The sequence below is a fragment of the Condylura cristata genome, unplaced genomic scaffold (assembly GCF_000260355.1).
Source record: "Condylura cristata isolate star-nosed mole 26May11 unplaced genomic scaffold, ConCri1.0 scaffold00026, whole genome shotgun sequence".
Taxonomy (NCBI): domain Eukaryota; kingdom Metazoa; phylum Chordata; class Mammalia; order Eulipotyphla; family Talpidae; genus Condylura; species Condylura cristata.
The window spans coordinates 2,807,932-2,832,385 of record NW_004567127.1 but is presented as its reverse complement, the minus strand read 5'-3'; the positions used below and the strand labels follow the sequence as shown (position 1 = coordinate 2,832,385).

Below are 24,454 nucleotides of genomic sequence, written 5' to 3'. Positions count from 1 at the left end.
AAAAAAAAAAAAAAAAGGATGGTCAAGACCCAGTGAATAGTTATAAATTTGTATGTAAATTTTCATGGGGGAATAAAAGCAACATGGAATTGACAGAGAGCAACATGTTCGGAACTCCAAATGGAAGCATGGCACACAAATGACTGTGGGGCCTGTCAGATGGGACCCTCCCCAGGGGCAGGAACCTGGAGCCTAAGGGGAGGAGACAGAAAATAAAAACCAACAAGGAAGCGAACTGAGCTGAGTGCTGAGCGCGTCCACTAAAGGACTCCCACAAGAAGACTCGCCCCAAAAGCTACCCAGAGAAAATTTCAAATTACAAATTTAAAGGGAAAAAGCCTTGCTGCCAAGGTCCAAAAATAAAAACAAATATGAGGAGACTCAGGTTGATAGTAAGCAAAGGCACAATGTTTACAGGGCGGAGAAAAAAGGTGCTAAGAACCTCAGGGTGGGCCCTCCCTGGGGGCACGGCAGGCTGTGAGCTGGCCACAGCCCCTGCAGCACGAGTCCATCCCCGGCCAGGGAGTGACCCGCAGCGCGCCACAGACCTCTCCCGTCTCCCCGCGGCTCCCCTCAGCAGTGGGTTTCAGTCCATCTGCCTGTTCTGCTCCCCACTCTGACTCTGGGGAACCCTCTCACCGCCCCTGCCCCTCTGGCCTGTTCCCCAGTTCTGTATGCGTCAATAAGTAAACCTTTACAAAAATTAAAAAAAAAAGAACTTCATGAAGCTTCTGTATGTGAGACACAATAATTATCAAGAAGATAGTAATGTAATTCGGAGCTACTGAACACTCCCTACACCTTTCCCCGAGCTCTTGCTGTGCTGAACCCCATTTCCCAGCTGAGGGAGTTGGCCGATGTGGTAAGGTGGTGGGGGGAGCCGGGGCTAGAGCGATGCAAGGAAAAAACTCTCAGTAAGAAAACATTCAGAAACGGAGTGCAAACACTAAAAATGTCAAGTGAATTTTGGTTGCTTTTGAAATAGGTGGAAGACAATGTATCTAAAATCAAGCTTTAACCACAATCTTCCCGGAAAATCCCAGGGTGGAAAACAAAATGAAAAGGGCGTGAGTATAAGCTGAGCATCTCAAAGTGTCAAACAACCCATGAGAATGTTCTTAACTTGGAACGATTAGCACAAGATTCCAGAGAATATTTTTGAAAAGCTAGAGACTGACAGTTGGCTTCCGGCCAGAGAACGGGAGATAAAAAGCCCTGACCCAGAATCCCTGGGCCAGCCAGTCCAGAAAGCCAGAGCACGGCTTGTGCAACCACTGGCCCAGCATGAGCCTGGTTCAACGACGGCCAACAGCCGCGTCCTCACTGCGGACCGCGGAGTCGAGAATCACTTGCCATCATCGAACAAGAACACAATGTAAGTGATAGTGAGAACCAGGATAAACACGGTGGACGCGGGTGCAGCCAGCCTGGACCAAGGGGCAGGGGCCGAAGACTCCGCAGGGCAGCAGGTGGGGTCGCCTGTGCCGTGCTGGCCGGGGGGGAGACGCCACACAGTCCCTCGCCTGAGACCAGGAGCCGGTCACTGGCGGGAGGAGACACGACGCCGCTAACAGCTCCGCACATGGCCACGGAGCCCCCAGACGCACATGCACGTGTAGGGACCTGGGAGTCCTTGATTTAATCGAATAAAACAAGGATGGGGCGCTGAATGGGGAGACGAGCGCAGGACCCTTGAGGTGGACCCAGGAGCGGCTTTCTGCACCCCAAGGTCGGAAGCTGCAGTGAGACAGAAAGTCCCTGGAGTGATGACTCGTAAAAACACGAGCGTCCTCTTCACCACCCCCGGCACCCCGAGTCCCGCACAGACTGCTGGATGCACCCCCCCCCCCCTCACCTTGCCTGGACTCGGCTACTCCTGTCCCGTCCCGGGAGCACAGTGAGGCCGGCATACCGAGGTCACCTCGACTCCCCGAAATCACATTAGCCATCGGGGCTGGTTAAAAAGCAATCACAGTAGCCCACAGGAAATGACAATGGACTGCGACTAACACAGAGAAAACAATTACCATAATCAATACACTCGGGCACATCACGGTGAATATTTCCACATGTCAAAATGGTTCCAGACCCACAAAGCAGCCAAACTAAACGGAAAACACATTTAGTTTTCATAATGATGCGGCGTGTGTCTGTGCCGTCTGTGGTCCTCGCCTCTTTCCTTCAACTTCTGTGAGGTTTTTGCCTTTCAAAGGCGGGATTTTAAAAAATTTTAATTTTTTTCACCTGGCCCTCTATGCTCCACGTGGCGTTTTCATCTGATTTTAGTTTGTTTGTTTCGCGTCTCTCCGCCGCTCCCGGCTCCTCCTCGGCCTCCTGTGATTTATCTTGGCCCTCCCTTCTCCTCCGCTGCGTTTACACTTTACTTTAATTCAGCCTGGCTTTGATTCGGCTCACTTACGGGCTTAGTCTCCACACATGTCCAGTCTCTCTCCTCAGCGCCTTCCCTTCACTTCAAATAATTTAGTGCTGTTCTTTTAAAATTTATACCCTACATAACGACATCCACATTAATGCCTCTCTCTTCCCCACTTCTTTTTTTTTTACTTCCCTTACCCTGACTGTGCTTTCTTAGATACAACATAAAACAAAAGTCTTTCATAATTTTGATTGTTATAACTTCTGTCACATAATAATGCGTCTGATCTTCTCTGGTGACTAAAACCATTTTTCTTTCGCCTCATTCCCTACTGCATCTACTTTTATTGGGGCTCCACCCCACCCTCCCGGCAGAATTAGTGTCCAGATGAATAACCGTTGCCTACATGTATCTGCTCACAGATTTGAACCTCCATCCTGATCACCCCCCATTTCTCCGGGTGTCTGTGAGTTTTCTGTGCTGCTGCCTTGACCAGAGTCTACACTGTTTTTCCTTTCATAAAGGATTCATTCCTGACACTGGCTGCCTGCTACGCTATCAGATCTGCAAATTTAATGATTACCTTTTTTTTTTTTTTTAAAGATTTATTTATTTGTGCATACAGAACTGGGGTACAGGCCAGAGGCTCAGGGGCAGTGAGAGGCTTCACCAGAGACAGAGCAGGGAACAGAACAGGCAGATTGACGAAGTACACTGCTGAGGGGAGCAGCAGGCGGGTCAGGAGAGGTCTGCCACGCCATGTGGTCACCTCCGGGGGCAGGCGGGAATCGAACTCATGAGGAAGCGGCTTTAGATTCTCAGTGCTGTGCTTTAACCTGCTGCACCACCAGGGAGGGCCACCTTTTTTTTTTTTTAAAGATTTATGTATGCATATAAGAACTGGGGCACAGGCCAAAGGTGGGGGGGAGAGAGGATTCCCCAGAAAGAGTGGGGAGCAGAACAGGCAGACTGACTGAAATACACTGCTGAAGGGAGCTGCAGGGAGACAGGAGGGGTCTGCTGTGCCTTGTGGGTCGCTCCCTGGCAGGGGAGGAACTCGTGTTGCAGCGGCTGAGGCCAGCTTCAAAGAGCTGCACTTTAACCCTGTGCCACCAGGGAGGGCATTAACGATTATTTATGGAAGACCTAGGATGTACATGAGCTGGGCTGGGCTGGGCTGGCGAAAGGCGTGAAGGTTGGACTTCTGGGGTGTGGAGGCCTCCAGGAGGACAGCAGTCAACTTCTGGAGAGCCCCACAGCCCCACTGTTGTGATGGCAACACCATCAACCTGGCCGTCAGGAAGTGGGGGTGCACCTCTGATCCCCTTCTCTATCACCATGCTCTCATTTTAAGCTTAAGTGGATAATGAAACAGCAGGTATTTAAAGAGACAAAGTACTAAAAAGTAACAAGTATTCATAAGTTATCTGACATATACTATTTTTCTGACCATCTAATTTCAAATAGTTGGTTACATGTTAGTAAATATTTCTCTCTGATAGACCGGCAGACAACAGTGTTCTTCCCAACTGGACCCTGCTGTTTTTCCAGATAAAATGGATGTGGGAGAAGCCTTCACCATTAACGTGTGGCCAGTCAGGCTAGGCCAGTCCATCCCAGCACAGGACAAGTCTATGTCTGTCTGCCTATGGACAGAAATACTCATTAACATATCGCCAGCTACTTGAAATGAGATAGAAAAATAGTGTAGATGTCAAGTTATGAAGACTTGTTGTATTTCAGTATTTTGTCTCTTTAAATATCTGCTGTTTCATTATACTCGCAAGCTTGAGATGGTCTCAGCTCTCCCTTGTGGTCCCCTACCAGCTTCTGCCAGACAACCTCATTTATTCCTACACTCAACCGGGAGGCTCCTTTCCTACTTCTTTCTCTCACGTCTGTTCTCTAGAACCCCATGACCCACTCACCCTAATGCTGATTTTGAAAAAACAAGCAAACAAAAAGCCACTCGCAGTCTGTTTTTGACCTACATAACATATTATGAAGCGATCACATAGAGATTTGCTAGTGGAAGAAAATACGTTTTTCTCCACTCTCCAATCTTTCTATCCATCTCTCTCTCTTTTTTCCTTTTTAAGCTCAACTATTTATTATTATTATTATTATTTTAAAGATTTATTTATTGATGCATACAAGAACTGGGGTATGGGCCAGAGGTGCAAGGGGTGAGAGAATTCACCAGAGACGAGTGGGGAGCAGAGTAGGTGGATCCACTGAAATCCACCGCTGAGGGGAGTCGCGGGGAGACAGGAGAGGTGTACACTCAGGAAACGCAGCACTGATTCTCCCAAGAACAGCAGCACGCAGAAGGCTGCCCTGTGCTAGGATCTGATTCCGCCTGTTCAGAGCTCCCAGGTTAAGACTGGACACAGCGATCATACAAAATTACTAGTTTCACAGGAAAACACTCTTGTCTATGTTTTTTTTTTTTTTTAAAGATTTATTGATTTGTGCATACAGAACTGGGGTACAGGCCAGAGGCTCAGGGGCGGCGAGAGGCTTCACCAGAGACAGAGTGGGGAACAGAACAGGCAGATCAACAAAGTACACTGCTGAGGGGAGCAGCGGGCGGGTCAGGAGAGGTCTGCCGCGCCATGTGGTCTCCTGCGGGGCAGGCGGGAATCGAACTCATGCGGAAGTGGCTTCAGATTCTCAGTGCTGTGCTTTAACCCGCTGCACCACCAGGGAGGGCCTATGTTTTAAACAAACTGTGCAAAACACCAAAACCCTGATGGGATGGACGAGAACGCACTGGCCAACACGCTCCTCCTTCTGGAACATGGGAGAAAGGCAGGCACCTTACACTGGCCTCCATCTACAGGCAGGTGGAGAAGAACAGGTGTTAGAAGGGCATATTTGCAGCCTTGGGGCCTTCTTGGCTACTCCAAGCTGGCTGGAGCACACCTGTGGTGCAAAGACCCATCCATGCTCCTTGGCAGCCTGGGCCGTGGGAACCGTGGAGGTCGAGAGAGTGAGGCAGGCGAGACGGGCAGTGATGGGCCAGCTCTTCCTTTTCCCTGCCACATCGCAGGTAATCTTTGTCTCGTGTAAGAAGAGGACATTTACAGCCTTCAGCGTGGCACGATCACGAGAGCATTCGGGATCTTCAGGCTCCATTTTTGCCAGCGTCGTCCTTTCTAGGGGACGCCCTTGTAAGCCCGAACGTGGTACTGCACACGCGAGTGCTGTCGGCTCATTCAGCATCTGTTCAGTAGGTCCCTGAGCGGAGTTCCAAAGAAACGGTAGGATTTTATCACTCTGCCTGTTGTATTTTAGGTCAGTGACACACAGAAGGTCACCCCCTGTAGCACAAGCTCTTGGGCGCTTCTGTGTGATGGTCCTGCTCCCTCACATAAGTCCTGGCAGCTGCAGGAGGGGAGAGCTGGCCTCAGGGGCCGTATCACCCTGGCCCCTGGTGGGGGGCAGGGTGCTGGTGGATTGCTGAGTCCCACTGGGGTGTGTTTGCCAGGCCAAGGATAGAAGAAGGGGCCCCGAGTCCTTCCCATGCGTGTTCCTAGTGCCACGCAGAGGGCGCTCATGCTCGTTACCGTTTCTGCCTCTGCACTGCCCTGGACCCTCCTGGTAGCCCATGTACTGCCAAGGAAAACTACCCGGCTCCCGGGTGTCCATTGTGCGTCCACATCCGGTGCTGAAAAGCCTGGCTCGCGTTCTACACAGAAGGAGCCCTGGGAAGCAAAATTTGCTTCCTCCAGTGTCCAAGGCGTCACAGCCAACGTCCCAGCCCAGACAGAGACCAACCTGGGCCACCCTTCCTCTCCATCCCTCAGTGTGGGGTGACTATTATTCCCATTTCAGTGAGAAAACATTTCCAAGACAAGACATTCCCCCACTGGGAAATATATTGGACCTTTGTCAGACTTTCATTAGCTATGTCCTGGGGACCTCCTGTAAATAACTGTGGCGGGGCGGACCGTTGTGTGCTTCAATTATTTTGTGTCTTTGCCTTGCTTATTCTTTGCTTTGACTGTTCTGTGGCTCTCAGTGTGCAGAAACAGGTAGAGTAATAAGGAACTTCTCAGGGCAAAAGTCCTAGTGTGAGGATCTCCACATGCTGAAGACAGCAAATGCAGAAACAGCAACAGGTACCATGGCTGAGTAGCATGAACACTGAGACTTGCCTTGGCCTTCTCTCAGCTCCCCAACCTGGGCTGGGGCCAGCTGGGTACGCATTCCCCACACACTTGTACACTCCCCGTTTGCCTGCTAGCTTCTTTGATCTTATTTTCTGTCTGATTCTAAGTAGAAACGAGACTGTGCTTGGAGCTGGACTGCACGTTCTTGTCCCTCTAGACTTCTCACCGCTGTGCTCATGGACTCTGAGTTGGCCTTTTCTATCCCACCGCCACATGTCATAACAAGACAAATAAAGGTGGCTTCCTGTAAATAAGAAAGTGATCAGGGCTCCAGAATTCAAGTGAACACAGCAATAGACACGTAGTCTTTACAGAGAAGCTGGACGGAAATAGTGACAGCCTCAGGTGAGCAACACTGCACAAGCACACACACTGTCATCCTGTGACATTATCACAGGTTCAGGTAAGTGACCGAGTTCTGCTAAGAATGAACCCCTTTTATGGGGCCAAGGCTTTAGGGCGAGCGAGGGGTGGGGAAATGGCTCACAGAATTTCTTTCTCCTCAGACGTTTCCATGGTAGCGAAGCTTAGCAAGTGCATGTTGACCAAAGGAGGGGTGGGTAGCGGTGCTATGGGATAGCGGGGTCTCATCGGGAGAGGACTGGTCAGCAGCCCTGGCCAGCAATCTGGACAGTGCAGGCGCTGGCTGTCTGCACCCTCTGGTTGTATATTGTTGAGACCTGTGAGTGGCAGCAGTAGGTAACCGGATAAATTATAGGTCCTGGAAAAGTGAGGGTCCCTTATGTCACTCTGAAAAACTGACACTCGGGCCCTCCCTGGTGGCGCAGCGAGTTAAAGCACAGCACTGAGAAACTAAAGCCACTTCCGCATGAGTTTGATCCCCGCCTGCCCCGGAGGTGACCACATGGCGTGGCAGACCTCTCCTGACCCGCCCGCTGCTCCCCTCAGCAGTGTACTTCGTCGATTTGCCTGTTCTGCTTCCCACTTTGTCTCTGGTGAATGCTCTCACCCTCCGCATCTCTGGCCTGTACCCCAGTTCTGCACAAATAAATAAATAAATCTTTAAAAAAAAAAAAACTGACACTCAACCTTCAGTTCAGGTCCAGTAGAGTAGCCACAAGTCACTGCTCTGTAGATTTACATGAAGTAAAATTGAAAATGTAGACTTTGGAGCCTCTGTCCACCTGTCATGGCCAACAGTCATATGCAGTGAGTGGCACGAAGGGTGTCTCCATGACCGCGGCAAGTCTTAGCGCGTGCTGGCTGCAGACACACGAGAAGTGGACACTCAACTCTCAAGGCTTGATCATGCCGGAGAGGGAGGAGCTGCAAGGGGGTTACGAGCAGACTCCACACCGCGCTTTCTAGGCTCAAACTCTGGGTACCAGGGCCTTGAACAAGTTGCCAGGCACGCTGTATCTCACATCCGTAAATGAAGATGATCACAGCAAACATTTTATAAGGGCCTGAGCGTTACAAGGCTCATGCAGGTAAAGCACTCACTGGTTCCAACACAGTCCACACTGCTCAAGTTGTTACCGCTTAGGATTTTCGTTGTACATGGAAATACATTAGCACCTGGGAGCATGGGCCTTTGACTCACGTGTCTGATCCTTTCTGATCCCTTGCCCATGAGCCAAATCTTAGTGGGCTCGGTTCAAGCCTCTTGTGAGCACCCAAACGTGAGAGACCGGGGCGGGTGTGCGGCTTACTTGTACAATAGAACGTCAGCAGCCTGGAGAACGGGGTACATGAGCAGGCCCATGGTGCCATCCTGCTTCTGCTTGGCAGTCTTCGCCTGGGGGGTGCAAGCGAGAGGGGAGAGAAATCCAACATGAAGCCTGTTATATTGTGTCTTCCCGCTCCAGTCTTAGGCAAGCATAGGGTGAATCCACCTCACCACTGCCCTTTCAAAACCCTGCGCTACTACTCGTTCTTACTCATTCTGTTCAAGTAAATGCATAAATGATTTTAGGTTTCACATCAGAGAAATTTCTAGATTTTTGAGGATATCCCTGGTGACCCATGTATTATCACAATGGTCAATCATGGTGGCCCGAGTTCAATCCCCAGCCAGGGGGTGACCCACAGGGTCACTGTCTCCCCACTGCTGCCCTCAGCAGTGTGTCTCAGTGGATCTACCTGTTCTGCTCCGCACTGTCTCTGGGGGACCCTCTCAGCCCTGTACCTCTGGCCTGTACCCCAGTTCTACATTAAATAAATAAATAAAATCATTACAAATAAAAAAGAAGAAGAAAGACAATGTCTAGATATCCAGGGTAGGTCAGCAAATCTAAATGTCTATAACATTACTATTTTCGACATCAAAGTTACAGATTAAAAAGTCCTCCTAGTGGGGAGCCGGTGGAAGCACCAGAGGCCCAAGCAGACGTACTGAACAACGGGCTACACACTCCGGGGTCACCCCCCAAATACAAGCCCATGTGGCTCCAGAACTCTGGCTGGTGATGTGCCCTCCGCAGGAGCCACTAATTGGCAGTACGTGTGTGTCGTTCACAGGTAACTGCCTCCAAGCTCTAGTGTCTCATTCTTGTGAGATGACAAACTGTTAACTGGTGTGTTGTCTCTGAATGAACTCAACAGCTGAACTTATAAATTGCCTGCTTCCAGGAGGAAGCACCTGAGCTCACACCTGACCCCCCCAACATGCAGACATATCTCTGGAAGCTGTGCCTGAAAAGCAGGGCTGCTCTCCAACCCACTAATGCCAAAGTTTCAGAATTTAGATGCAAACCTAACTTTCTGTACTTCCTGTAGTTACCTTCAGTAGTTTCTGGCTGACAGTGGCCAAGAAATGCTATAAATGATATTAAATGATTGCACATATGATGCCCTCAGGACATTTTCTCACTCCATGTCCATGGATAAAGGTCAGTTACGTAATGATCACTGGGCAGAGATAATGAGGGTTTAATCTGGAAATGAGCAAATGGGGAAAGAACGCAATGTTTAGAAACGCCTATGACATTAGCGACTACGTATAGTCTTTTTACGTAAGAAGACTGGATCTTGCTATGACAGAACTATCCAGGGGACAGCAGGGATAGTTCTTGACTGTCTCCACGTCATCTGGGTCATCTCCCCAACAACCCGAACGAGCCCCACCCCCAGCTGTCCCTCCCACTGCCCCAGTCAGAGCCAAGCTGGGCGCTCCGAGACCCTCCCTCAGCACGGGACCCTCCTGCCAAGGGCTGTTCACACTTGCTGATTGCTTTCTTGGCCTCTTCCTCAATAAACTACAGGCTTCAAGCAGGGGCTCCCGCTGCAACCCCAGCCATGACGTCACGTGAGGCTTGCACAATCGCGTCGCAGGCGTTTGTGACTCCTCAAGGGAAGCGGTTGGCGGCAGAAGGCAGGAAGCCCTAGCCCAGGCGCTGCCTGAAACCCATGTTTTTCCCACAAATAAGATATCAGGCACCAGATTATCGGTGCACTCACTGGTCGTGTGTGTACTTCGGGTCCTTGGTCACCACTGCAAAGTGGGCTTGTTTCCCATGAAGTTAGGGTCCTCTGCTTAGAAAAAGGCCTACAGCAGTCAACGCAGAGTATTACCATAGCCAGGGGAAATCTTGTCTACATCCGAGGTACGTAGAAAACATGATAAAATTCGGTTTCCTGTTCTGGTGGGTGATGGGTCTGCACCCCCTTAGAAACTGCACTTTAAAGAATCTGTCTGTTGGCCTCCCTGGTGGCGCAGCGGGTTAAAGCACAGCGCTAAGAAGCTAAAGCCACTTCTGCATGACTTCAATCTCTGACCCCGGAGGAGATCCACATAGCGCAGCAGGCCTCTTCTGACCCGCCCGCTGCTCCCCTCAGCAGTGTACTTCATCGATCTGTCTGTTCTGCTCCCCACTTTGTCTCTGGTATCCTCTCACCACCCCTGCACCTCTGGCCTGTACCCCAGTTCTTTACAAGAAAAAAGAATCTGTTCCCCCCCACGCCCCTACGAGTGTGAAGGCTTCTGTAAACTGGCTTTTGAGGAAGCCAGGAGTCCGGAAAATATGCTGGAAAAAAGCTAGAAACTGGAATTAGTGATGAGGTGGTCAGGGGCTACCTGCCCTCAGGTTATCCAGTTGCAAAACTAAATGGAAGTAAAGTATTCGCAATTATCCAATTTCTCTTGCTTAGTTGAACATCTCGGGAGAAGTATAGCCTTCATTTTCCTGTGGGTTTGAACTGCTGCCTGAACTCAAATTGTTTAAATGTTAAATAAAGTACACTGTCTCTTTTCTCCACCACGAAAACATTCTTGCCTTACTGTCAGCTGATTCCAGTGGAGACGGGAGGCAGCTTGAGCCCAGGAATCCGGAGTTGCGATTGTTAATGATAATGTAGTGGCTGCGAAGTCATCACCGAGTACATCCAGAAGTCACTCTGGTTCACCCACATGCAGAGAAGACCAAATAGTCCAACACTGGCCGTTTTAAATCCCGTTTTTCTGTTACAACAGTCTTGGGAACCCTTCCTTTGGTCTAATACCCCAAGGCAGAAGGAGGTCCTTGAGCCACTCACTCGGGAGGCCCCGACCTCAGGAGGTACCGAGCCCGGCACACCCAGGGGCAGCGGCTGTTCTGGGGGCCTTGAACTCCTTTCTGAAGAGTAACGCGGTCGGTCCCTGGCATTTACCTTCCACTGGTGTAAATGTTGTAATCGCGGCAGTCTGACCAGGCAGGTGAGGATCCAGCTTAGCTGGGTGTGTTCGGAAACCTGCAGAAGTAAAACAGCAAATTAGCAATAGGTCCGTTTTCCGTCCGGCGTGGGTCTTCCATAAAAGGCAAAGCAAAATATGGTCCTTCCTGGCGGCGCAACAGGTTAAAGCGCAGCACTGCAAGACAGCAGAAGCCGCTTCAGAGCAAGTTGGATTTCCACCCCGGAGGTGACCCACAGGACGCGGCAGACCTCTCCTGACCCGCCCGCTGCTCCCTCAGCAGTGTACTTCGTCCATCTGACTGTTCTGCTCCCTGCTCTGTCTCTGGTGAATCCTCTCGCTGCCCCTGCACCTCTGGCCTGTACCCCAGTTCTGATTGCATAAATAAATCTTTAAAAAAAAAAGCATAATAGATAAAGGGTATTCCCTGAAAATACCCCAAATCAAGGTAGTAAAAAAGAAAAAAGAAAAAAACAAAACTATGATGAGGGCTGAGTCATAATACAGAGTTTTAATTTCATTATTTAATTTATATTTATTACTGCGGTGACACAGGTTATAACACTGCATGTGATGGGGCATTGGGTTACGTCCCCAGTGCCTGTCACCACACCCAGCACAGAGGCCCCCCGCCTGCCCCCCAGCCACGGCACCCCTCGCCTCACGGACCCTCCATCCCACAGGCAGATTTCTAGGGCTTGTTACTAGTTTGGTTTCATCCGACCCTTTGTTGTGTTTTCCTATATTTCACATAAAGTGAAACCATCTGGTGTTTGTCTTTCTCTTTCTGATTTACTTCACTCAGCCCCTGATGCAGAGAATTGTAGGTGAAGAAAAAATCCTCAAAATTATCCGATGTGATTACTTGCGTTTAAACGCTCTTTACAGTATCCCTAGGGGGAGGAATTCGTGATCTCCGGAGGCATCTGTTCCACCTTCGGAAAGCTAAGGTTATTAAGACAGACACATAGTCAGACGGACACACACAGGCTCAAATCCTCCCTAGGTAACGTCTAGATAGATGAAAGCAGAAAGGTACCGTACTTCAAGTACTGAATCTGTCAGGACCTGAAATTTAGAATCACTTTCCTCATCACAAGAGGTATTTTTATAGTTTCTATTTGCTCCTCCTCCCTCTTCCTTTTGTTTTTTAAAGAGGTTTAGTCAACAAGGCTAAATTCTGTTTTTTTGAAAATCGACTTCATCACATAGCCAAATCTAATAATAATTGGAGTGCGGGCCAGCTTCTACCTGATGACTTAGGGTTTAAGGCCAATGTCCCTCCTTTCCAGACCTCAAGGATTCCCAGTGCTTCATCCATTGTGGCTTTTCTTGGTGTCCATGTGATTTCCTTAAAAGGCAGAATCTGTTGCCAACTCTGAAAAGTGGCCCCAAATGTGTTCTTTGTGGGTTTTGCAAAATGAACATAAAGGGATACATGTTGCTGAATCAGCTTAGGCCTATTTTCTAGCAAGGAATCACCATCTGGTGCTAGACAAGGTTTGAAAGTTTCACCCTCATCTCTTAGAGCTGTTTCCTAGGGGGTGACCAGAATCACTTTTCAAGTTTTACGAGTCACTGGGCTGAGGGGCGTTTGAGTTGGGTTGAGGCCTGTGAACTGGACAGCGCTCGCCACTGCTGCTGTGGCCAGTCACCAGCCCAAACAGTAACCCCGGAAGCAAGAAGGGAATCACAGTTGCTTCCAGTCACCAAGCACAATGCATGCCCATTAGAACAAATAAAATGACACCGTTTCTGGCAAAAAGAAGTGAGTGACCATTGTTTTATTCTTTACTCAACTGGAGAAGGGGACGAACACAGAATATAACCACACACATGTGGAAAGGGACAAGATGACAGCTTTCCTTCAGCTCTGGCTTACATGTTCAGCTTCAGTGTCATGCAAAAATCCACCATGCTGTCTCTAGTGAAGTCACATGTTTTCCAGGGAGTAGTTTTTTATTTGGACATACAGAATGAGACTTAGTTAAGACTGCAGAACTCCTCCTGGTGTTTCCAAATAAGGGAGCAAAAATTAATCTAAGTTATCCTCATATAGGGGAAAAAAAGTAGCTAAAGGTTCAAACACAATTCATTTCCACCATTTACAGCTTGTTATCTAAGAAGGGTGACACAGTCAGCATTCGGTGCTCTTAATGTATCCATACCCATGAGAGTCACCTGGAAGGGTTTCTATTACGATGTGGGGAAAAGTGAAAATGGGACCTAAATATAGTACGTCTGACTTATGCTGTGAAACCACAAACAAGTGAACAGTAAGATCTGTTTCAGCCACAGAAAAGTAGGGGAATGGCCAGCGAGGTGGCCTGCTGGCCATCTACAAACAAGTCAGCAAGCACTGAGGGTCCCCCCGCCCTCACTATAGTAAGTAAAAACACGGTCTCTGCTGTCACAGCCGTTTGCATACCTGGTGTACTGCTACAGAACCGCCTGACACACAACGTGTTCCATAAACACTCGTTCAACGCGTGACCAGTACCATCGACAGCAGAAAAAATGGTAAGGGTCGGGCCCTCCCTGGTGGGGCATGATCTACTAGTTTAGCAATGAATTTGTTCATGATTCAGGCAAAAGCAGTTTCAGGGAGTGAACAGGAGGGAAGCTAATTGCAGTGGGTGGGTTAGAGGGCCAGGAGGCAGGGCATACAGACAGACAGACAAGAAGGGGAGCAGAGTGACTGAGATCTCCAGCTCCCAAGGACACTGTCTGGATCTGGAAGCTAATTCGGCCACTTCCTAGCTGGGCCACACTGTGCGAAGTACTTAAAGTCTGTGCTGTCTTCTCATTGATAAAGGAGGTTGACACTGACAATAAGCACTCAAATGGTAGCTATTATTACTATAGACACTTCTTTAAAAAAAATATTAATGCATATAAGAACTAGGGTAGAGGTCAGAGGTGAGGGCAGCGAGAGGCTTCACCAGAGACAGAGTGGGGAGCAGAACAGGCGGATCTACTGAAATACACTGCTGAGGGGGGCAGCAGGCAGCTGTGCCTGTGGGTCACTCATGCCCAGGATCGAACCCCTCCTGCAGGGGCTGCGGTGAGCCTCACAGCACTGGGCTTTAGCTCACTGCGCCATCAGGGAGAGCCCACTAAATATACTTCTTAGGAAGACTTTGTTTCCACCTTTCATTTTGAAGACTGTTAAGCTATACTGAAAGTGGCCAGGGACTCGCAAGGATTCCAGATTCTCTGCTTCCTTCCCAGAACTGGCTATTGTCTGTCTTTTTCGACTGAAGCCATCCTCCAGTGAAGTGAGGCCTCTGTGTGGTTCTGATTGTCATTCCCTAATGACCCAGGGTGTTGAGCATCTTTTCATGTGCTTATCGGCCATTTGTATATCTCCTTTGAAGAAATATCTTTTCAAGTCCTTTGTCCATTTTAATTGGCCTACTGCCCTTTTGATTGCTAAATTACAAATGTTCTTTTATATTCTGGACACTAATCCCTCTCACATACTGATTTGCCAGTGTCTTCTCCCTTTGGGGATTTCTTTCTGGACAGTGTCCTTTGAAATACAAAAGTTCTCCTTTTTATGGACTCCAGATTGTTTATTTTTTCCCTCTTTTTGTTTGTGCTTTTGGCCATACCTTGAGCAGACCGTTGTTTAACCCAAGAACAGAGACCCACTCCTATGTCATTAGCCATTCCATTCCTAGGTGTGCATCCAAGTAAGAAAACATACAGCATGCAAAAACTTTGCATAAAGGTTCAAAGCAGCATTATTCACAATGCAGTTTAAAAGTGGGAAAAAACTCCAATGCTCACAGATTGATGAATGGACAAAAGTCATACGGTGGAGTATTACTCAGCAAAATGAAAAGGAGTGCAGTGCTGATAAGCACCAAACCTTGGTCAACACTGGAAGCCCTGGAGTGTTTCCTTACTCCTCCTTTCTCTCACCTCTGTATTTAACCATCTGCAAAGCATGTTGTGCCTGCCTTCAAACTGTGCTCAGAATCTTTCTACTTTCACCACTATTGCTACCACGCTGGTCTAAGGCACCACCGACACTCACCTGGATGAAGGTGACACCATTTTTTTTTTTAAAGATTATTTATGCAGGGCCCTCCCTGGTGGCTCAGCGGGTTAAAGCCCAGCACTAAGAAGCTTAAGTCACTTCCGCATGAGTTCAATCCCTGCCTGCCCCAGAGGAGATCCACATGTGTGGCAGACCTCTCCTGACCCGCCCGCTGCTCCCCTCAGCAGTGTACTTCATCGATCTGCCTGTTCTGCTCCCCACTTTGTCTCTGGTGAAGCATCTCAGCCTCCGCATCTCTGGCCTGTACCCCAGCTCTGTATGCATAAATAAATAAGTCTTTAAAAAAAAGATTATTTATGCATACAGAACTGGGGTACAGGCCAGAGGTGCAAGGGCAGTGAGAGGATTCACCAGAGACAGAGCGGGGAGTAGGAAGGCAGATCGATGAAGTTTACTGCTGAGGGGAGCAGCGAGCAGGTCAGGAGAGGTTTGTCTCACCATGTGAATCACCTCCAGGGCGGGGATCAAACTCTCATTGAAGTGGGGGCAGCCATTGTGCCACCAGGGAGGGCTGAAGGTGACACCCGGCTTCTAACTGGCCTCCTCCAAGTCAACCTACCCCCCATTCATTCTATTCTTACGCAGTAGCCAAAACAATCCTTTTTAAACATATCACATCACTTTGCTTAAGTCTGTCCTCCCCGTGTCTTCAGAGTAAACGACTTTGAATCTTCCTTCCTAATCACGGCCTATCGGCCACGTCATTCCTGTGATTCACACTCTCTTCCTCTCCCCTTCAACTCCCCCTTCTCTAGTCCTGCTAAGATTTCTAAACATGAGAAAAATCACAAAAGCACATTGTGTGTGAAAAAAAGAAAACTGCAGAAAGGTACACCAATGTAGCACCAGTTTTATACATTTTTAAAAACCGCACAGATGCAGGTATTATGCTTCGTTTTTGGAGTAAATACATAAAAGAGGCATGGGATAAGCGACTGGATTGATACCATAGCCAAGGTTTTGCTTGCTGAGGACTAGAGGCAGGGGAGAAGGGAAGGGGGGGAGGGGAAGGATTAAAGAGATCTTCAACTCTATATTTTTAATATAAGGAAATCAAAGAAATATGAAAATGTTAACAATAGCCAGCCATCCTTGGCGTTGGGAACATGACTGCTTACTATGTTATCCTATGTATTATAAAACTTTTAAAAGACTTTGAATTAATGAAAAGTAGCGGCTAGCACAATTTCAGAAACCATAGCCATTAGGAATCAATCAAACCCATTGAAGCAACTAGCTGGTTCAGTAAATCCAGGGCTGAATGTCTAAGACCCCCCCAATGTCCCTTATGATTTAACTATTTCCCATATAAATGTTATCTTCCCAGGAATCAGGTCCTGTATGTTTTGATTAGGACACTTGGAAGAGTATTCAACCCATAAATTCCCATTTATCACTTCCTCTCAGAAACCAGTGATTTCATGCTGAGTTATTTTTATTAGACTCTTATCATCCCCATGACAAATCCCCTTAACAGGGGCCTTACTTGAGGATCTGATTTTAATTAGAAGAGCTCTGCTATCAATGATCAACCCTCGCTCACTGTCTTCAGCTGGTTCGTCTTCACAGGTATTCCTGTTTGCCAAAGGCTTCGGAAAATATTTTTTTTTGAGGCTAAAGAGAGGCACTGCTAATCATTTGCTCTCCATCTTCCGATCTGCTCCACCTTTAAACAAGTCTTCACAGTATCAAGGAGTCGGGAGAGCGGTAGGGATGTTACACACGGGAGAGGAACAGACAGAGCTAAGTTGGCCAGGTAGTAAACATCGTTTCTTTGGCTATCCCTCTCTAGACACTAAACGGGGGTGCTCAGAGCTGAGTCATTTGCTCAGCTATGGTGAAGTAAAGGATTCAGGCCAACTGTGGAACACGTCTAGCCTGTACTTTTTCCACGGCTGTCCTAATACTTAGAAAGAACCCGCTTGGGCCCTGTGGTGCCAGGGGTTACGTCTCAGTGCTATGAGGCCATCTGTAGCCACTGCAGCACGACTTCGATCCCCGGCCAGGGAGGGACCCCCAGGGCACAGCAGACCTCTCCTGTTTCCCCCCTGCTCCCTCAGTAGTGGATTTCAGTGGATCTGCCTGTTCTGCTCCCCACTCTGTCTCTGGTGAGTCCTCTCACCCCCCAAGGCTCTGGCCTGTACCCAGCTCTTGTGTGCATAAATAAATACATCTTTAATAAAAGTAAAAAGAAGCTGTCTTGAAGGTGCCTTAGGAAAGGGCTGGTCCACATGGCCCAGGGTGTGGGCAGTGTAGATGCTGCAATTTGCTCATCAAGTCACCAGCCGCGGGTCCTGGCATGGGTGAAGGCTTGTGGACAGGACGTATGCTGGCTCCTTCCGCAATGGCTTCCCTAGCTTCTGTTTGCGAGTGACGCCACAGGTCACTTGGTGCTTTTCTCTCCTTAGAACCTTGGGCGGTGATGCCAACAGACTCCGCGGCCACCCAGCCACACCCACACGCGCCCACTGATCCTGGTGCGACATTTCTGAGGCTTCTACAACACAAATATATGTATTTCAAAGATTTATTACTTATGCATACGGAACTGGGGTACAGGCCAGAGGTGCAGGGAGGTGAGAGGGTTCATCAGAGACACTGGGGAGAACAGGTGGATCTACTGAAATCCACTGCCGAGGGGAACAGTGGGGAGACAGGAGGGGTGTGCTGTGGCTGTGGGTCTCTCCCTGGCCGGGGATCGAACTCGTGATGAAATGGCTGCGCCCAGCTTCATTGTGCTGTGTTTTAACCCATGCGCCACCAGGAAAGGGCCCTTCAATCACAAATATTACCGGGATCCGGGAAAACACTAGAGTCTTCTAGTCCACTTTCGGCCTTGGTTTTACGTCTCAGGGACACCGGCAGTGGGCCAGTGTACACAGCGAGCTGAGGCTCATGGTCAGTATGTTTGGCCTTCATTCAGAAACTGACCCTTTGCTGGCATCATTACTATTTTTAAAGATTTATTTATTCATGCCTAGAAAAACTGGGGTGTAGGTCAGTCACCAGAGACAGAGCGGGGAGCAGAACAGGCGGATCCACTGAAATCCACTGCTGAGGGGAGCAGCAGGGAGACAGGAGAGGTCTGCTGCACCCTGGGGGTCCCTCCCTGGCTGGGGACCTAACTCAGGCTGCAGTGGTGAGAGTGCTGAGACCCAACCCCTAGGCCAGCAGGAAGGCCCTGCTGTGGAGACGATGATTCTGCTTTCCTGGGAAGCAGAAGCTAACTCCTGGGAAAGGCGGAGGCCACAGCCCAGAGCTCCTGAGGGCCTTCTCCAGCCTTCCCTGGACTCTTGGAGTGTGGTGACAAGATGACTGACTGACAGCCTGAGCTGTCCCTGCCCCCAGCCACGGCACAAAGCCAGCACCTAAAGTTACTACTCCTGAACAAGTGAAGATGTGGGGCGGCTGTGGAGGAGGCTGGACCCGCTCAGGCCAGGGCAGGCACGAGAGCACTGAATGTGGCCTTGGGACGGAAACTGCCAGACAGAGAAACGCGCAGGCAGGCAGGGGCTCTACTCTCTCTCTCCCTCTCTCTCTCTCACACCCCTTTCAGAAGAGAGCTCTGTAAAACTCCCCACATATGGCCAACATATTTTAGGGGCAGCACCAAGTGTAGAGGCCACTGAGAGAGAGAGAAGGAAAATAATGAGAAAAATCTTCAATAAGTCTAAATTGTTCCAGTCAGACTGCTGAGAAAGAATGCAAAGGATGGGAGACGAAAGTTAGTGGTAAAATCAGCATTATAACATAACGAAATTCTTTTCCTCTTCAAATGATGGCTCAGACGTCCTCTGATGCAGGACCACAGCCCCTGGGGACCAGTCTTGGAGTGAAGCTGTTCGCTTAGCACCAAGATGTACGTAGAAGAACACGCTCCAACATGCCATGTTTTCCTTCAGCTCACAACTTCAAAAATTCTAAACTTTACTTGTAAATAATTGTGGGGGGGGGTGTGGGATGCAGTGATGAGTCATTTTAACTGGCATGGTTGTGTCAACACTTTGTTTTCTAAATTTCTACCCTCTTAGTTACATATTTAATGAGCAAGTAAAAGCTTAAACACTAGAAAACTCTCAATATAAAGGAAGTAACAAAAAGCCTTGTTAAAATGTAGACAAATTCCCCCAGTGACCTGTTTCATAAGTCAAGGATTCATCTATGAAATGTTCTCAAAAGAAAACCCCCCAAAAAGCACTCCACCGTCAGCTCCTGAGAACCTGGTAAAGTTTGAGCATGTTGTCAAAAAGTGGCAGTGACCATGTGAGCAAGCTGAGTAAGGGGGAGGATGCTCTCAGGGGACTCGTTCATCAGGACATTCTTTTGTTTAAAGATTTCTTTATGCTTACAAAGGTGGGGTACAAGCCAGAGGTGCAGGGGTGAGAGGCTTCACCAGAGACAGAGTGGGGAGCAGAACAGGCAGATGGACGAAGTACACTGCTGAGGGGAGCAGCGGGGAGACAGGAGAGGGCTGCAGCACCCAGTGGGTCACTTCTCTGGCTGGGGATGGAGCTCGCACTGAAGAGGCTGCAAACAGCTTGCAGTGCTGCGCTCTGACCCGCTGCGCCACCAGGGAGGGCCCCGAGAGATGGTTTTAAGCACATTTTCTAATTTACTTCACCCACTCAGGCTTGGACAACTTTGTTGGGAAAGACAGTGACACCGACCTTGTGTCGCTCTGTGCAGGTTAAACGAGGCGAGACCCCCGACCTCCTTTACAGGCTAAATCTTAGCCATTTCAAATTATCAGTTTTCTTAGAAACATGGCTTCCATTATTATTTTTTCCTAATCAAAAGTTGTATGAAGGGGTCCTCCCTGGTGGCGCAACAGGTTGGAGTGCAGCACTACCAAGCTTACTACAGCTGCTTCAGCCCGAGTTTGGTCTCCAGCTGGGGAAGTCACCCACAGGGCACAGCAGCCCTCTCCTGTCTCCCCGCTGCTCCCCTCAGCAGTGTACTTCATCCATCTGCCTGTTCTGCTCCCCCCTGTCTATGGTGAAGCCTCTCGCCGTCCCTGCACCTCTAGCCTGTACCCCAGTTCTGTATGCATAAATAAATCTCTCTTTTCTTTAAAAAAAAAAATGCTGTATGATGACTTTCTTTTCAGTCCCCACCCACTGGAGACACCCGGGGGTGAGAACAATAGTGTCAATTATTGATCTCAGTATCGGGAAACAGGGTTAGTGTGCTGGATGCTTCTTTCACCTCCCTGAACACTGCAAACAGGAGACCAGGGGCTGAGATGGGCATTTCTGGAAGAGAAGGTTCACCTGGGTGTGGTTCTAAGCCCCAGAGCCAGGGCGTGCCTTCAGGGCCAAGACAACGCCTGGGGGAGGATTTTCGCAGCCTCCAGGAGTCAACCTGGGGCTGATGGCCCCCCAAGGCACCCCCGCTCCCGGCACTTGAATGCGGGATGACAGTGAGGGTGCCCACCTGGCTGGTGCACAGCCAAGCAGCTCACTGGGAGGAGCCCCCAGAGAAAGCAGTGCAAATGTCAGGCTTGTTTTTATGTGTGAAAGGACACATTTTATGGAAACGAAGTGAGGGCATAAAAGTAAAATGAGAAAATTACTGATTTTATGGGAAATAAAATTAAATTTAATCAACCTATCAAAAGGCCTGAACTGAGAGCCCAGGGAATGTGTAGACCTTGGCAGGGTCTTTATTCAAATGAGTCAACTATAAAAGACATTTTTTGGAGAACAAGTGTAATTTGAGTATGAACTGGGCACACCAGATGGTAACACAGAATTGTCATTAGCCGTGTTAGGTGACGACAGGACTGTGGTTACGTAAAATAAAACTCCTTCACTGACAGAGAGGCACGCTGAGGTAGTTAAGGAAGGAAAGGCTGTGATGTGTGGTGTCTGTTCGAAGCCTTTTCTTTCTTTCTTTTTTTTTAAAGATATATATATTTATTTAAGCACACAAGAACTGGAGTGCAGGCCAGAGGTGCAGGGGGTGAGAGGATTCCCCAGAGACAGAGCGGGGAGCAGAACAGGCCGACTGATGAAATGCACTGCTGAGGGGAGCAGCGGGCGGGTCAGGAGAGGTCTGCCGCGCCATGTGGGTCTTTCCCTGGCTGGGGATCGAACTCGTGCTGCAGTGGCTGTGGACAGCTTCAGAGTGCTGCGCTTTAACCTGTTGCGCCACCAGGGAGGGCCCTGTTCTAAACTATTTCAACAAAGAAAAGATTCATGAGGTAAATCACAAAGGGCTAAGGGAGCGGTATGTTATTCTACCTTTCTCGCTCTAACTTTCTTTATTAAATATTATAAAGAACAAAGAAAACCCGATAAAATAGCCAAGCTACCCTTTGAGTGGTGCTAAATTTGGCTGCTGGAATCAAAAAAGAAAACAGTTCAGACTAAGTAAGTTTCAAGGACAGAAAAGCACCTACGAGTGCTTTGCACATTACCTTAGAGGGGCAAACTGTGATGAGTGCTTCCCTCAAGCTTCCCTACAAACTATGAAAAGTACCAACAGGAGCCGAGGTCAGGGAAGGGGCGAGGGAGACTGACAGACAGTCCAGACACCAGCAAGGTCACTGCCGCCATTCTCCCAGCCAGGCCTACAACCTCCTGGAAAACCAGTGAGCTATTATGTACACAAATCATGAAAGGAAGGGAGATTTCATTGTCCCTCCTTGATGAGACGAGGAAGTGCTCACAGAGTCTCCTCTATTGGCATCTGGAAACACAAGTGCCACGTGCAAGACACTACCCAGTGGTCGCACAGTTTAGACGTTCATGGTGGTCACGGCTGGGAATCCACGACAAAGAAGGAAGGACGTCGGAGCTCGGGGTGCAAGCATGTGGAGTCCGGCTTTAAGGTCACTTGGGAAAAGCAACCTGGCAAGTGTTGGCTTTGTGGCAATGGGACAATTTCACCCTAAGACGTATGGCACTAGGTACGGGGAATACCATCTTTAGAAACAGTATCACGTAGGAACCCAAGAAGTCCGAGCGGGTGAAGATGATGTTCCTGGAGATGCATTTGGTGACTCAGAAAGTCACCACACAGAAGTAAAACAAGGAAGCACAACAGAGGCAGCCAAAGGTGGGAAGACTCTGACTAGCTTTGCTCTGGGAAGGAGGAGAGACGCCTCTCAGAGAGAAGGCAAGAGCCTTCTCAGGGCGACGCTCCGGAGGGCGAGGTGGGCGTCTGGGATGGCTCGAGGAAGGTCTGATGTACCCACAGAGCTGTGAGGTGAGGACGCTGTACAGCACATGTCTGTGAGTGTTTGAAGACCCGTCATGTGGGAGACAGAGCTGATTTATTGTATATTTTTAGAGAGCAGAAGTTAAATGAATAGATGAAAATTATAGGGAGGCAGATGTTTGCTCAATATAAGCAAGTACTTTAGAGCAATTAAATCTGTCCAAGACTGAATTGGAAAGGTCACGTGTAAGTAAATGTTTCCTGACCAACTCTAAGGAAGGAAATTGAGGTAAATTGCCTTTATGGTCATTTGAATGATGAGATACTATTATTTTTATCAAGCGATCTCCAAGCTGGCAACAAGTTTAAGTTAATAACTGCATTTATTTTTTGAAGGTAGTCCCCATGTATTACATATTTTTAAAGCAGCTGCACGATTAAGTTCTGTGGATGATGAAACATAAAAATAACGGTCATCAAAAGCTCATGACTAAGGGAGGCAAGTTCGGCATGTATCAGATGCACCACATGCATACACACGTTAACATGGGTCACTACCTGAATGACTCTCCTTGATGAGGGCTTTGTCACAGGGCTAAAGTAGATCTGCAATGAGAGCGTGAACCAGCTAAAACGTTCATCTCTGCCAGGCGTCTCTTAGGTGTTCTCTTAAGACCAGCTATCTGCTGTCCAAGATTAAGCCAATTTATCCAATTTATCCATAGTGAAGATGGGAGCCAAATATTTTGGTTTTGTTCTGGAGCCCTTTTTGACTTGGACTCAAAATGCTGGGTATAGTCTTCCTTCCCAGCTTGCTCTTTTAAATCTTCTCAAAAGCCATTCTATAAACAATGACCAGGGGGAATCATCCAACAGGCTTCCAAAGGCAAAGCCCATAAAGCAGCATTGGAGTGACATGAAACCACTGGCCACTAAATTCTATGCTTCACCAGATTTGTCAACGGCATGAATTCAGCAACTTAAGTGTAACTCAGTGTAGAAGAACCAACTCCAGATTTAAAGTAATAATGAGGGGCCCTCCCCAGTGATGCAAGGGGTTAAAGCACAGCACTATGAAGCTCTCTGCAGCCACTGCAGCATGAGTTCGATCCTCACCACAGAGGCGACCCACAGGGTGCAGCAGACCTCTCCTGTCTCCCCTCAGCAGTGTATTTCATCAGTCAGCCTGTTCTGCTCCCCACTCTGTCTGGTGCATCCTCTCACCACCTTTGCACCTCTGGCCTGCACCCCAGTTCTGTGTGCATCAATAAATAAATCTCTAAGAAAAAAAGCAGTAATGAAATACAACTTCTTGATGTATGAAGAATTAGAAGAAGCTCAGTAAGTAAGTGGAGGAGCATTTACAAAATCCAATTGTCAAGTAGTGATACTCAATGATAGGAACACAGGGAAAACCTAAAAGTGAAACAGTCACATTTGGCGAAGCCCCTTGAACAATTATTTTGAATCACACACAGGACCTGTGGAAACCATCACACTTTTTCTCCACCTGAAAATCAAAGTTCTCTCAGCCCGACTCTGGGAGGCTGACCTGTGACTGCTGGAAGAGGATGCTCTTCTGTGGGTCTATGCCACAGGCGAGGAGGGCAGCAGTCATGTCCAGGACGCTCTGGCGGAGGACGGCGGGGTCCTGGGGGACGGTGATGGAGTGTAAGTCGACGATGCTGTACAGCACAGAGCGGTGCTCCTCCTGTAACCTCACCCAGCTCTCGATGGCGCCCAGGTAATTGCCCAGGTGAGGGATCCCCGTGGGCTGGATGCCGGAGAACACGCGCGTCCCAGCGTCTTTCTGAAATCAAGGAAAACAAGCCCCATGAATCCTTCATCCATGTCTCCATCCTTCGATGACTGGTGTCGTTCTGTAAACCACAGTCCGGCAGTCACCACCCTCAGGCATGTTTCTGGTGCCTGCTCTGTGCAAGGCATTGCGATATTAGGGCAGAAAACATTTGAGTTATCTTTTTATTTTTACTCAAACACCATCTAGTTGGCGATGCAGGATCGATTTATGAAAAGACAGAGTC

General features: G+C 48.7%; 1 protein-coding gene across 1 annotated transcript in view; it reads right to left on the bottom strand.

Moving 5' to 3' along the window:
* The window catches only part of WARS2 (tryptophanyl tRNA synthetase 2, mitochondrial), a 57,190-nt gene that overhangs the window by 4,976 nt on the left and 27,760 nt on the right, over positions 1-24,454 (bottom strand). The window contains exons 2-4 of the mRNA XM_004689594.2: positions 23,962-24,219; positions 11,161-11,241; positions 8,226-8,311 (exon numbers count right to left, since the gene is read on the bottom strand). Coding sequence (XP_004689651.1) covers positions 8,226-8,311; positions 11,161-11,241; positions 23,962-24,219 — 425 coding nt within the window. The remainder of the gene's footprint in view (positions 1-8,225; positions 8,312-11,160; positions 11,242-23,961; positions 24,220-24,454) is intronic.